This window comes from Pseudophryne corroboree, chromosome 5 (genome assembly GCF_028390025.1).
Source record: "Pseudophryne corroboree isolate aPseCor3 chromosome 5, aPseCor3.hap2, whole genome shotgun sequence".
Taxonomy (NCBI): domain Eukaryota; kingdom Metazoa; phylum Chordata; class Amphibia; order Anura; family Myobatrachidae; genus Pseudophryne; species Pseudophryne corroboree.
The window spans coordinates 15,482,605-15,496,781 of record NC_086448.1 but is presented as its reverse complement, the minus strand read 5'-3'; the positions used below and the strand labels follow the sequence as shown (position 1 = coordinate 15,496,781).

The 14,177-nt window shown below is 52.8% G+C and overlaps 1 protein-coding gene across 1 annotated transcript in view; it reads left to right on the top strand.

Annotated features, from left to right (window-relative positions):
• Positions 1-14,177, top strand: part of PLEC (plectin) — a 647,147-nt gene that overhangs the window by 157,292 nt on the left and 475,678 nt on the right. The window contains exons 4-5 of the mRNA XM_063924739.1: positions 11,428-11,505; positions 11,587-11,679. Of these exons, the coding sequence (XP_063780809.1) occupies positions 11,428-11,505; positions 11,587-11,679 (171 nt within the window). The remainder of the gene's footprint in view (positions 1-11,427; positions 11,506-11,586; positions 11,680-14,177) is intronic.

Genomic DNA, 14,177 nt, shown 5'->3' with positions numbered 1-14,177 from the left:
GCGTCTCTCCTCTAGCACCCGTCCATTGCCCTGCGTCTCTCCTCTAGCACCCGTCCATTGCTCTGCGTCTCTCCTCTAGCACCCGTCCATTGCTCTGCGTCTCTCCTCTAGCACCCGTCCATTGCTCTGCGTCTCTCCTCTAGCACCCGTCCATTGCCCTGCGTCTCTCCACTAGCACCCGTCCATTGCTCTGCGTCTCTCCACTAGCACCCGTCCATTGCTCTGCGTCTCTCCACTAGCACCCGTCCATTGCTCTGCGTCTCTCCACTAGCACCCGTCCATTGCTCTGCGTCTCTCCTCTAGCACCCGTCCATTGCTCTGCGTCTCTCCTCTAGCACCCGTCCATTGCCCTGCGTCTCTCCTCTAGCACCCGTCCATTGCTCTGCGTCTCTCCACTAGCACCCGTCCATTGCTCTGCGTCTCTCCACTAGCACCCGTCCATTGCTCTGCGTCTCTCCACTAGCACCCGTCCATTGCTCTGCGTCTCTCCTCTAGCACCCGTCCATTGCTCTGCGTCTCTCCTCTAGCACCCGTCCATTGCTCTGCGTCTCTCCTCTAGCACCCGTCCATTGCCCTGCGTCTCTCTTCTAGCACCCGTCCATTGCTCTGTGTCTCTCCCCCTAGCACCCGTCCATTGCTCTGTGTCTCTCCCCCTAGCACCCGTCCATTGCCCTGCGTCTCTCCTCTAGCACCCGTCCATTGCCCTGCGTCTCTCCTCTAGCACCCGTCCATTGCCCTGCGTCTCTCCCCCTAGCACCCGTCCATTGCTCTGCGTCTCTCCTCTAGCACCCGTCCATTGCTCTGCGTCTCTCCTCTAGCACCCGTCCATTGCCCTGCGTCTCTCCTCTAGCACCCGTCCATTACCCTGCGTCTCTCCTCTAGCACCCGTCCATTGCTCTGCGTCTCTCCTCTAGCATCCGTCCATTGCTCTGCGTCTCTCCTCTAGCACCCGTCCATTGCCCTGCGTCTCTCCCACTAGCACCCGTCCATTGCCCTGCGTCTCTCCCCCTAGCACCCGTCCATTGCCCTGCGTCTCTCCCACTAGCACCCGTCCATTGCCCTGCGTCTCTCCCACTAGCACCCGTCCATTGCCCTGCGTCTCTCCACTAGCACCCGTCCATTGCTTTGCGTCTCTCCTCTAGCACCCGTCCATTGCCCTGCGTCTCTCCCACTAGCACCCGTCCATTGCCCTGCGTCTCTCCCACTAGCACCCGTCCATTGCCCTGCGTCTCTCCTCTAGCACCCGTCCATTGCCCTGCGTCTCTCCTCTAGCACCCGTCCATTGCCCTGCGTCTCTCCCCCTAGCACCCGTCCATTGCTCTGCGTCTCTCCTCTAGCACCCGTCCATTGCTCTGCGTCTCTCCTCTAGCACCCGTCCATTGCCCTGCGTCTCTCCCCCTAGCACCCGTCCATTGCCCTGCGTCTCTCCCACTAGCACCCGTCCATTGCTCTGCATCTCTCTTCTAGCACCCGTCCATTGCCCTGCGTCTCTCCCTCTAGCACCCGTCCGTTGCCCTGCGTCTCTCCCACTAGTACCCGTCCGTTGCCCTGCGTCTCTCCCACTAGTACCCGTCCGTTGCCCTGCGTCTCTCCCACTAGCACCCGTCCGTTGCCCTGCGTCTCTCCCAGTAGCACCCGTCCGTTGCCCTGCGTCTCTCCCACTAGTACCCGTCCGTTGCCCTGCGTCTCTCCCACTATTACCCGTCCATTGCCCTGCGTCTCTCCCACTATTACCCGTCCATTGCCCTGCGTCTCTCCCACTAGTACTCGTCCTTTGCCCTGCGTCTCTCCCACTAGTACCCGTCCATTGCCCTGCGTCTCTCCCGCTAGCACCCGTCCATTGCCCTGCGTCTCTCCCGCTAGCACCCGTCCATTGCCCTGCGTCTCTCCCGCTAGTACCCGTCCATTGCCCTGCGTCTCTCCCGCTAGTACCCGTCCATTGCCCTGCGTCTCTCCCGCTAGCACCCGTCCATTGCCCTGCGTCTCTCCCCCTAGCACCCGTCCGTTGCCCTGCGTCTCTCCCGCTACTACCCGTCCGTTGCCCTGCGTCTCTCCCACTAGCACCCGTCCGTTGCCCTGCGTCTCTCCCACTAGTACCCGTCCGTTGCCCTGCGTCTCTCCCACTAGTACCCGTCCATTGCTCTGCGTCTCTCCCACTAGCACCCGTCCATTGCCCTGCGTCTCTCCCACTAGCACCCGTCCATTGCCCTGCGTCTCTCCCTCTAGCACCCGTCCATTGCCCTGCGTCTCTCCCACTAGTACTCGTCCTTTGCCCTGCGTCTCTCCCCCTAGCACCCGTCCATTGCCCTGCGTCTCTCCCACTAGTACTCGTCCTTTGCCCTGCGTCTCTCCCACTAGCACCTGTACGCCTGTAGAAGTGCGCGTGGCAGGAGCGCTGTGGGTTCCATGTTCTGCGGTTTCTACCTGACCTTTATTGATGGAGGGAGGCAGAGGATGTATGGGTAATATACGGCGCTGTAGGTATGCCCATATGGCGCAGAGTAGACCTCGGTTCTGCAGAACATCTCCCACCGTTAGTGCGCAGGGATTAATAACAGGAGGAGGCACGTTGGCCGCTGGGATGATCCACAATTCACGTCAGGAGTAAAAGGAAAATAACAGGAAATGTCGCGGTGTAGTCAGGAATTCAGGCTGAGCGCTGTGTGTGGACGGAGCCTTTACACCCACGGTTCCAGTGTTCTGCTGCATAAAGAAATGTCTGGTAGTGATTCCATCTAGCGGACCCCGCTGCTTAGCTGATGTGCTTGACTGTAGCAGCATATAGCCGTACTGAGCATTACAACACGAGATAACCCCCCTCTCCATTACCAGCATCCTATCTCTAACCTATTAACACTTCTGCTCCGATAAACCTGGCCTTTCTCTTTCCCCTTTATTTTCTCCTGTTTGCCGGACTCTGCCCTGACCTTTGCCCTGTGCCCTTACCCCCATCTTGCACTGCTCTTGCTGGGTAGCCGAGGGAACGGGACGTTATCAGGAACTTGCGGCTGGTGAGTGCCAGAGGGCCCCGTGTTTGCACCGCGCATGTTTTTTCCGTTGCATGCTGCTCTGTCATTGGCTGAGCTCAGGTATGATGTCATCTCCTGATGTCACTCAAGAACTGGTGTATCCAAAGTAAAGAAGGGAGATTCCTCAGGACACATTTCTATACTGGGGACCTGGAACAGATTACTGATTGCTAACCTACCACAGGCCCGGATCATCCCCAGAGGGGCCCAGATACCAAGCTGAGAGGAACGGCTACATGACTGTATTATATCACTACCCACCTATATATAATATCCCACAGCCACGGGCCTTTGTTGTATCACTACATACCCCCACATAATATCTCACAGCCACGGGCCTTTATTATATCACTACATACCCCCACATAATATCTCACAGCCACAGGCCTTTATTATATCACTACATACCCCCACATATCTCACAGCCACGGGCCTTTATTATATCACTACGTACCCTCACATAATATCTCACAGCCACGGGCCTTTATTATATCACTACGTACCCCCACATAATATCTCACAGCCACGGGCCTTTATTATATCACTACGCACCCCCACATATCTCACAGCCACGGGCCTTTATTATATCACTACGTACCCTCACATAATATCTCACAGCCACGGGCCTTTATTATATCACTACGTACCCCCACATAATATCTCACAGCCACAGGCCTTTATTATATCACTACATACCCCCACATATCTCACAGCCACGGGCCTTTATTATATCACTACGTACCCCCACGTAATATCTGACAGCCACTGCCTTTATTATATCACTACATACCCCCACATAATATCTCACAGCCACGAGCCTTTATTATATCACTACGTACCCCCACATAATATCTCACAGCCACTGCCTTTATTATATCACTACATACCCCCACATAATATCTCACAGCCACGGGCCTTTATTATATCACTACATACCCCCACATAATATCTCACAGCCACGGGCCTTTATTATATCACTACATACCCCCACATAATATCTCACAGCCACGGGCCTTTATTATATCACTACATACCCCCACATAATATCTCACAGCCACGGGCCTTTATTATATCACTACATACCCCCACATAATATCTCACAGCCACGGGCCTTTATTATATCACTACATACCCCCACATAATATCTCACAGCCACGGGCCTTTATTATATCACTACGTGCCCCCACGTAATATCTCACAGCCACTGCCTTTATTATATCACTACATACCCCCACATAATATCTCACAGCCACGAGCCTTTATTATATCACTACGTACCCCCACATAATATCTCACAGCCACTGCCTTTATTATATCACTACATACCCCCACATAATATCTCACAGCCACGGGCCTTTATTATATCACTACATACCCCCACATAATATCTCACAGCCACGGGCCTTTATTATATCACTACATACCCCCACATAATATCTTACAGCCACGGGCCTTTATTATATCACTACATACCCCCACATAATATCTCACAGCCACGGGCCTTTATTATCTCACTACATACCCCCACATAATATCTCACAGCCACGGCCTTTATTATATCACTACATACCCCCACATAATATCTCACAGCCACGGCCTTTATTATATCACTACGTACCCCCACATAATATCTCACAGCCACGGGCCTTTATTATATCACTACATACCCCCACATAATATCTCACAGCCACGGGCCTTTATTATCTCACTACATACCCCCACATAATATCTCACAGCCACGGACCTTTATTATATCACTACGTACCCCCACATAATATCTCACAGCCACGGGCCTTTATTATCTCACTACAAACCTATATATATATATATATATATATATATATATAATATCTCACAGCCACGGGCCTTTATTATATCACTACGTACCCCCACATAATATCTCACAGCCACGGGCCTTTATTATATCACTACATACCCCCACATAATATCTCACAGCCACGGGCCTTTATTATATCACTACGTACCCCCACATAATATCTCACAGCCACGGGCCTTTATTATATCACTACGTACCCCCACATAATATCTCACAGCCACGGGCCTTTATTATCTCACTACGTACCCCCACATAATATCTCACAGCCACGGACCTTTATTATATCACTACGTACCTCTACATAATATCTCACAGCCACGGGCCTTTATTATCTCACTACATACCCCCACATAATATCTCACAGCCACGTGCCTTTATTATCTCACTACATACCCCCACATAATATCTCACAGCCACGTGCCTTTATTATATCACTACGTACCCCCACATAATATCTCACAGCCACGGGCCTTTATTATATCACTACGTGCCCCCACATAATATCTCACAGCCACGGGCCTTTATTATATCACTACGTACCCCCACATAATATCTCACAGCCACGGGCCTTTATTATATCACTACGTACCCCCACATAATATCTCACAGCCACGGGCCTTTATTATCTCACTACAAACCTATATATATATATATATAATATCTCATGGCCACGTGACTTTAGTATATCTCTACAAACATATATATATATATATATACATATAATATAATATCTCATGGCCACGTGACTTTACTATATCACTACATACCTTTATATATAAAATCTCATGGCCACGTGCCTTTATTATATCAGTACAAACCTATATATATTATATCTCATGCCCACGTGACTGTATTATATGACTACATACCCCCACATAATATCTCATGGCCACGTGACTTTATTATATCACTACATACCTTTACATATAAAATCTCATGGCCACGTGACTTTATTATATCACTACATACCTCCACATAATATCTCATGGCCATGTGCCTTTATTATATCGCTACATACCTATATATAATATCTCACTGCCACGTGACTTTATTATATGACTACATACCCTCACATAATATCTCATAGCCACGTGACTTTGTTATATCACCACATACCCTCACATAATATCTCATAGCCACGTGACTTTGTTACAGTATATCACCACATACCTATATATAATATCTCATGGTCATGTGACTTTTTTATATCACTTCATACCTCTCTATAATATTTCATGGTTACTTAATTTATTACACCGTCGCACATCTAATAGCTCATGGCCATGGTATGTGTAATATGATACCCATGTGATAGCCTCCATAGTTATAATGTGTATATATACCCTGTCCTGTCAGGGGTGACATCATGCTGAAGCCAGCCAGTGCTCGCTAACACCTGTTCTAATATGTGGTTGGTGGGATGTGTGATTGGATGTTGCTGATTGGCTACAGGTGCATGTGCCTCTCCCTTAGCTGTGGTGACCAGGTGAGTGTGCCGGGATGCAGCCAGTATACCGGTGTTCAGGAGACAGACGCCGGAATCCCAACAACCCCTCGCTTTTCCACTCAGTTGGTGGGTTCACACCCCAACTGAGTGGGAATAGAAGCGGTGGTGAGCGGAGCGAGTCACTGGGCCGGATATGTGGCGAGCGCGCGAGGGGACGCGCTGTCAGTATAGTGTATTCCTCCTCCTCCTCCTTCCAGCCGCCCAGTCCACCAGTGATGAGGAGAGTAGTGCTGTCCATTACCGCAGGGGTCACACACCTCTACTTACAGGCACGCTCTAATCCGCCCCAATTCCCAGCATGAGCAGTTACTCAGGATTCACAGCGGGGAACGTGGTGCTCTCTCTGGGTGTACAGATGGGTCACAGCGGGGAACGTGACGCTCTCTCTGGGTGTACAGACGGGTCACAGCGGGGAACATGACGCTCTCTCTGGGTGTACAGACGGGTCACAGCGGGGAACATGACGCTCTCTCTAGGTGTACAGACGGGTCACAGCGGGGAACATGACGCTCTCTCTGGCTGTACAGACTGGTCACAGCGGGGAATGTGATGCTCTCTCTCTGGGTGTACAGACGGGTCACAGTGGGGAACATGACGCTCTCTCTGGGTGTAGAGACGGGTCACAGCGGGGAACATGACGCTCTCTCTAGGTGTACAGACGGGTCACAGCGGGGAACATGACGCTCTCTCTGGCTGTACAGACTGGTCACAGCGGGGAATGTGATGCTCTCTCTCTGGGTGTACAGACGGGTCACAGTGGGGAACATGACGCTCTCTCTGGGTGTAGAGACGGGTCACAGCGGGGAACATGACGCTCTCTCTAGGTGTACAGACGGGTCACAGCAGGGAACGTGACGCTCTCTCTGGGTGTACAGATGGGTCACAGCGGGGAACGTGACGCTCTCTCTGGGTGTACAGACGGGTCACAGCGGGGAACGTGACGCTCTCTCTGGGTGTACAGACGGGTCACAGCGGGGAACGTGACGCTCTCTCTGGGTGTACAGACGGGTCATAGCGGGGAACGTGGTGCTCTCTCTGGGTGTACAGACGGGTCACAGCAGGGAACGTGACGCTCTCTCTGGGTGTACAGATGGGTCACAGTGGGGAACGTGACGCTCTCTCTGGGTGTACAGATGGGTCACAGCGGGGAACGTGGTGCTCTCTCTAGGTGTACAGACGGGTCACAGCGGGGAACGTGACGCTCTCTCTGGGTGTACAGATGGGTCACAGCGGGGAACGTGACGCTCTCTCTAGGTGTACAGATGGGTCACAGCGGGGAACGTGACGCTCTCTCTAGGTGTACAGACGGGTCACAGCGGGGAACGTCACTCTCTCTGGGTGTACAGACGGGTCACAGCGGGGAACGTGGTGCACTCTCTGGGTGTACAGACGGGTCACAGCGGGGAACGTGACGCTCTCTCTGGGTGTACAGACGGGTCATAGCGGGGAACGTGGTGCTCTCTCTAGGTGTACAGACGGGTCACAGCGGGGAACGTGACACTCTCTCTGGGTGTACAGATGGGTCACAGCGGGGAACGTGACGCTCTCTCTGGGTGTACAGCTGGGTCACAGTGGGGAACGTGGTGCTCTCTCTGGGTGTACAGATGGGTCACAGCGGGGAACGTGGTGCTCTCTCTGGGTGTACAGACGGGTCACAGCGGGGAACGTGACGCTCTCTCTGGGTGTACAGACGGGTCACAGCGGGGAACGTGACGCTCTCTCTGGGTGTACAGACGGGTCACAGCGGGGAACGTGACACTCTCTCTGGGTGTACAGACGGGTCACAGCGGGGAACGTGACGCTCTCTCTGGGTGTACAGACGGGTCACAGCGGGGAACGTCACTCTCTCCCTGGTGTACAGATGGGTCACAGCGGGGAACGTGACGCTCTCTCTAGGTGTACAGACGGGTCACAGCGGGGAACGTGACGCTCTCTCTGGGTGTACAGACGGGTCACAGCGGGGAACGTGACGCTCTCTCTGGGTGTACAGACGGGTCACAGCGGGGAACGTGACGCTCTCTCTAGGTGTACAGACGGGTCACAGCGGGGAACGTGACGCTCTCTCTGGGTGTACAGACGGGTCACAGCGGGGAACGTGACGCTCTCTCTGGGTGTACAGACGGGTCACAGCGGGGAACGTGACGCTCTCTCTGGGTGTACAGACGGGTCACAGCGGGGAACGTGACGCTCTCTCTGGGTGTACAGACGGGTCACAGCGGGGAACGTGGTGCTCTCTCTGGGTGTACAGACGGGTCACAGCGGGGAACGTGGTGCTCTCTCTGGGTGTACAGACGGGTCACAGCGGGGAACGTGACGCTCTCTCTGGGTGTACAGAAGGGTCACAGCGGGGAACGTGGTGCTCTCTCTGGGTGTACAGACGGGTCACAGCGGGGAACGTGGTGCTCTCTCTAGGTGTACAGACGGGTCACAGCGGGGAACGTGACGCTCTCTCTGGGTGTACAGACGGGTCACAGCGGGGAACGTGACGCTCTCTCTGGGTGTACAGACGGGTCACAGCGGGAAACGTGGTGCTCTCTCTGGGTGTACAGACGGGTCACAGCGGGGAACGTGGTGCTCTCTCTGGGTGTACAGACGGGTCACAGCGGGGAACGTGACGCTCTCTCTGGGTGTACAGATGGGTCACAGCGGGGAACGTGGCGCTCTCTCTGGGTGTACAGATGGGTCACAGCGGGGAACATGACGCTCTCTCTGGGTTTACAGACGGGTCACAGCGGGGAACGTGACGCTCTCTCTGGGTGTACAGATGGGTCACAGCGGGGAACGTGACGCTCTCTCTGGCTGTACAGATGGATCACAGTGGGGAACGTGACGCTCTCTCTAGGGGTACACCCAAGTGACGCCCTCTGTGGGTGGACAGGCAGACTGGTCAGAATAAGGCTACTCCGATTACCTGTAGGGTGTTGGCGTCACAGATGTGACCAGAATACAGGTCTCGGTGACAGGCTATATGACTAGGAGCAGGCCGGGCCGTCGCTTCTGATCCCCGTAGTGCTTAGTGACATAACGCTGGATTATTCCTGTCACAGGATTAGGATGGAGCGTTTAGCTACAGGAATACCCCTGTCTCATATAATTTATCTGTGGAGCGCTGGGCTGGCCCTGTTTAGTGTCAGGCGATCATTATGTGACACAGCAACGTGAGACGTTAGATGAGTGCGTTCTCCTGCTCTGACCGATGCCCGCGGGATGGCGCTGCAGACGCCGGGTGTGAGGTTGGAAGCCTGTTTCCTGCTTGGCTCCGGTAGCGTCTGGCCTGCGCACAGATGACAGGCCCTGTGTGAAAGAGCATTTCCTCCTTTAAGATTGTCTTTGAAAATGTGTGTCCCTGAGGAAAGGCTCTCTCACAGGGCGGACTTCCCTGGGATTTCCTCAATGTCCCTTTATGGTGGAAGCAGAGGTCCTGACATATTGTCTGTACAGCTCAGGTCTGGCCGCCATTATCTGCCCCAGTGCTCCGGGATTAGGTGGCTTGCTGCATGTAATCAGAGTGTACACATATACCGTACTACAGAACACCGCTATGGAAGTCTAGTCCCTCACACAGACCCGTCATGTCATTGTACTAATGCTCAGAAATCCCTCAGTGAATTCATTCAGCCGAGTGTCAGCCTTTGTGGCCAGCGACTGGACGCCTCCGTGGGCCCTGTCCTCTGCAGCAATAGCCACAGGCATGATCTCCCCAGGTTAGCGGTGGTCCCTTATTTCACAGTGTGTGCTTGTACTGGTGACGTGCGGTGAGGTCAGGCTGTCCTGTCATACTAACGTGTACGCCAGAGTTTTGACTGTATAAAGTCTATGAAAAATACAAAGAATATTTATAGTGAAAACTCTGACGTAAAAAGTCTATGACAGGTGAGGCCGTACACTCTCTCCCCCCAACCGTCACCTTTTCCACACATCTCTGATCCAAACTCACCAAATTTCCAGCAGTATATACTGCTGCACCTGTGTATAACACCCACATGTATATACCGCTGCTCATGTGTATAATGCCCGCATGTATATACCGCTGCACCTGTGTATAATGCCCGCATGTATATACCGCTGCACCTGTGTATAATGCACACATGTATATACTGCTGCACCTGTGTATAATGCCCACATGTATATACTGCTGCACCTGTGTATAATGCCCACATGTATATACTGCTGCACCTGTGTATAATGCCCACATGTATATACTGCTGCACCGGTGTATAATGCCCACATGTATATACCGATGCACCTGTGTATAATGCCCGCATGTATATACCGCTGCACCTGTGTATAATGCCTGCATGTATATACTGCTGCACCTGTGTATAATGCCCGCATGTATATACCGCTGCACCTGTGTATAATGCCCACATGTATATACTGCTGCACCTGTGTATAATGCCCACATGTATATACTGCTGCACCGGTGTATAATGCCCACATATATATATACTGCTGCACCTGTGTATAATACCCGCATGTACATACTCCAACACCTGTGTATAATGCCCACATGTATATACTGCTGCACCTGTGTATAATACCCACATGTATATACTGCTGCACCTGTGTATAATGCCCACATGTATATACTGCTGCATCTGTGTATAATGCCTACATGTATATACCACTGCACCTGTGTATAATACCCACATGTATATACTGCTGCACCTGTGTATAATACCCACATGTATATACTGCTGCACCTGTGTATAATGCCCACATGTATATACTGCTGCACCTGTGTATAATGCCCACATGTATATACTGCTGCACCTGTGTATAATGCCTACATGTATATACTGCTGCACCGGTGTATAATACCCACATGTATATACTGCTGCACCTGTGTATAATGCCTACATGTATATACTGCTGCACCGGTGTATAATGCCCACATGCACCCTTGGGCTCATATATTGCGTGTAAATCTGTCTCTGGTACTAGCCAGTGCCTCCTGAGCCATTTACGTCACCACACCTCCATGTTACTGGGGTATGTGATTTGGGGAGAGTATGTAAACGCTGTATTTATAACCTGCGTCTGTTGCGTTCCAGCCCCGGGAGAAAGGCCGCATGCGCTTCCACAAGCTGCAGAATGTACAGATCGCCTTGGATTTCCTGAAGCTCCGCCAGGTAAGGCTACGGGACACTGGCAGCACGCTGAGTTCTCCCTGTGGGATTTCAGTGGCATTCAGCTCTCTGTCTCTCTTACAGGTAAAACTGGTGAACATCCGGAATGATGACATTGCAGACGGAAACCCCAAGCTGACGCTGGGCTTGATCTGGACCATTATACTCCACTTCCAGGTAAGACAGAGCCGCAATCTCTCTGGTCTCCATGCTTCGGTCTGGCCTCTATGCTTCGGTCTGGCCTTCATGCTCTGATCTCCATGCTCTGGTCTGGCCTCCATGCTCTGGTCTGATCTCCATGCTCTGGTCTGGCCTCCATGCTCTGCTCTGGCCTCCATGCTCTGCTCTGGCCTCCATGCTCTGCTCTGGTCTGGCCTCCATGCTCTGCTCTGGTCTCCATGCTCTGGTCTGGTCTCCATGCTCTGGTCTGGTCTCCATGCTCTGCTCTGATCTCCATGCTCTGCTCTGATCTCCATGCTCTGCTCTGATCTCCATGCTCTGCTCTGATCTCCATCCTCTGCTCTGAACTCCATGCTCTGCTCTGATCTCCATGCTCTGGTCTCCATGCTCTGGTCTGATCTCCGTGCTCTTGTCTGATATCCATGCTCTGCTCTGGTCTCCATGCTCTGCTCTCCATGCTCTGCTCTGCTCTCCATGCTCTGCTCTGCTCTCCATGCTCTGCTCTGGCCTCCATGCTCTGCTCTGATCTCCATGCTCTGCTCTGATCTCCATGCTCTGGTCTGATCTCCGTGCTCTGCTCTCCATGCTCTGCTCTGCTCTCCATGCTCTGCTCTGGTCTCCATGCTCTGCTCTCCATGCTCTTGTCTGATATCCATGCTCTTGTCTGATATCCATGCTCTTGTCTGATATCCATGCTCTTGTCTGATATCCATGCTCTGCTCTGCTCTCCATGCTCTGCTCTGCTCTCCATGCTCTGCTCTCCATGCTCTGCTCTGGTCTCCATGCTCTGCTCTGATCTCCATGCTCTGGTCTGATCTCCATGCTCTGGTCTGGTCTCCATGCTCTGGTCTGGTCTACATGCTCTGCTCTGATCTCCATGCTCTGCTCTGATCTCCATGCTCTGGTCTGATCTCCGTGCTCTGCTCTGCTCTCCATGCTCTGCTCTGGTCTCCATGCTCTGCTCTGGTCTCCATGCTCTGCTCTGGTCTCCATGCTCTTGTCTGATATCCATGCTCTTGTCTGATATCCATGCTCTGCTCTGCTCTCCATGCTCTGCTCTGCTCTCCATGCTCTGCTCTGCTCTCCATGCTCTGCTCTGGTCTCCATGCTCTGCTCTGATCTCCATGCTCTGGTCTGATCTCCATGCTCTGGTCTGGTCTCCATGCTCTGGTCTGGTCTACATGCTCTGCTCTGATCTCCATGCTCTGGTCTGGTCTCCATGCTCTGATCTGGTCTGATCCATGCTCTGGTCTGTTCTGATTCATGCTCTGGTCTGGTCTGATCCCCATGCTCTGGTCTGATCCCCATGCTCTGGTCTGATCTCCATGCTCTGGGCTGGCCTCCATGCTCTGGTCTGATCTCCATGCTCTGCTCTCTATGCTCTGCTCTGATCTCCATGCTCTGCTCTGGTCTCCATGCTCTGGTCTGGTCTCCATGCTCTGGTCTGGTCTGATCTCTATGCTCTGGTCTGGTCTCCATGCTCTGATCTCCATGCTCTGGTCTGGTCTGATCCATGCTCTGGTCTCCATGCTCTGGCCTGGTCTGATCTCCATGCTCTGGGCTGGCCTCCATGCTCTGGTCTGATCTCCATGCTCTGCTCTCTATGCTCTGCTCTGATCTCCATGCTCTGCTCTGGTCTCCATGCTCTGGTCTGGTCTCCATGCTCTGGTCTGGTCTGATCTCTATGCTCTGGTCTGGTCTCCATGCTCTGATCTCCATGCTCTGGTCTGGTCTGATCCATGCTCTGGTCTCCATGCTCTGGCCTGGTCTGATCTCTATGCTCTGGTCTGGCCTCCATGCTCTGGTCTGATCTCCCAGCTTCTGGTGCTGATAGCAGTGCCACCCTCTGAATAAGCCTTCTCATCTCAGTGTTACGTGAGGACTGCCGTGCTTATCGTACCCACATGACTAGGCATGTGTCCTGCCAGCTCAGTTGGTCACTCTGGCGCATCCTATGTACCTTGTGCAGCTGGCGTGCTCTGCAGACCGCAGGGTGTGGTCCTGGGTGACTCATTCACCACTACACCCCCCTCCCCGCAGTCTGCAGAGCCTGATGCAGGGTTTATCATTTCCTGCCTGTGCCTGTCGCATTACACCAGAGGGGGCAGGCTGGCACTTCAGGTCTTGGGCCCCATGACTGTAATGTTCTGCAGTTCTATAGCCAATCTCTCTTTGTCTGCAATACCCCGTGTAGGGCGTATCTGCCTAGAATAGATCATGAGGCATGGGAACGTGTGACTACTAATTCTAATTGCATCACTTCTGTCTTATCCCAAGTTTGCTGGGTGTCTGATTACTCACACTGCAGTGTCCTGCATAAAGCAGAGTCCTGCAGAGAGCTGTACGTCCAGCGCCTGCAGTGTCCTGCATAAAGCAGAGTCCTGCAGAGAGCTGTACGTCCAGCGCCTGCAGTGTCCTGCATAAAGCAGAGTCCTGCAGAGAGCTGTACGTCCAGCGTCTGCAGTGTCCTGCATAAAGCAGAGTCCTGCAGAGAG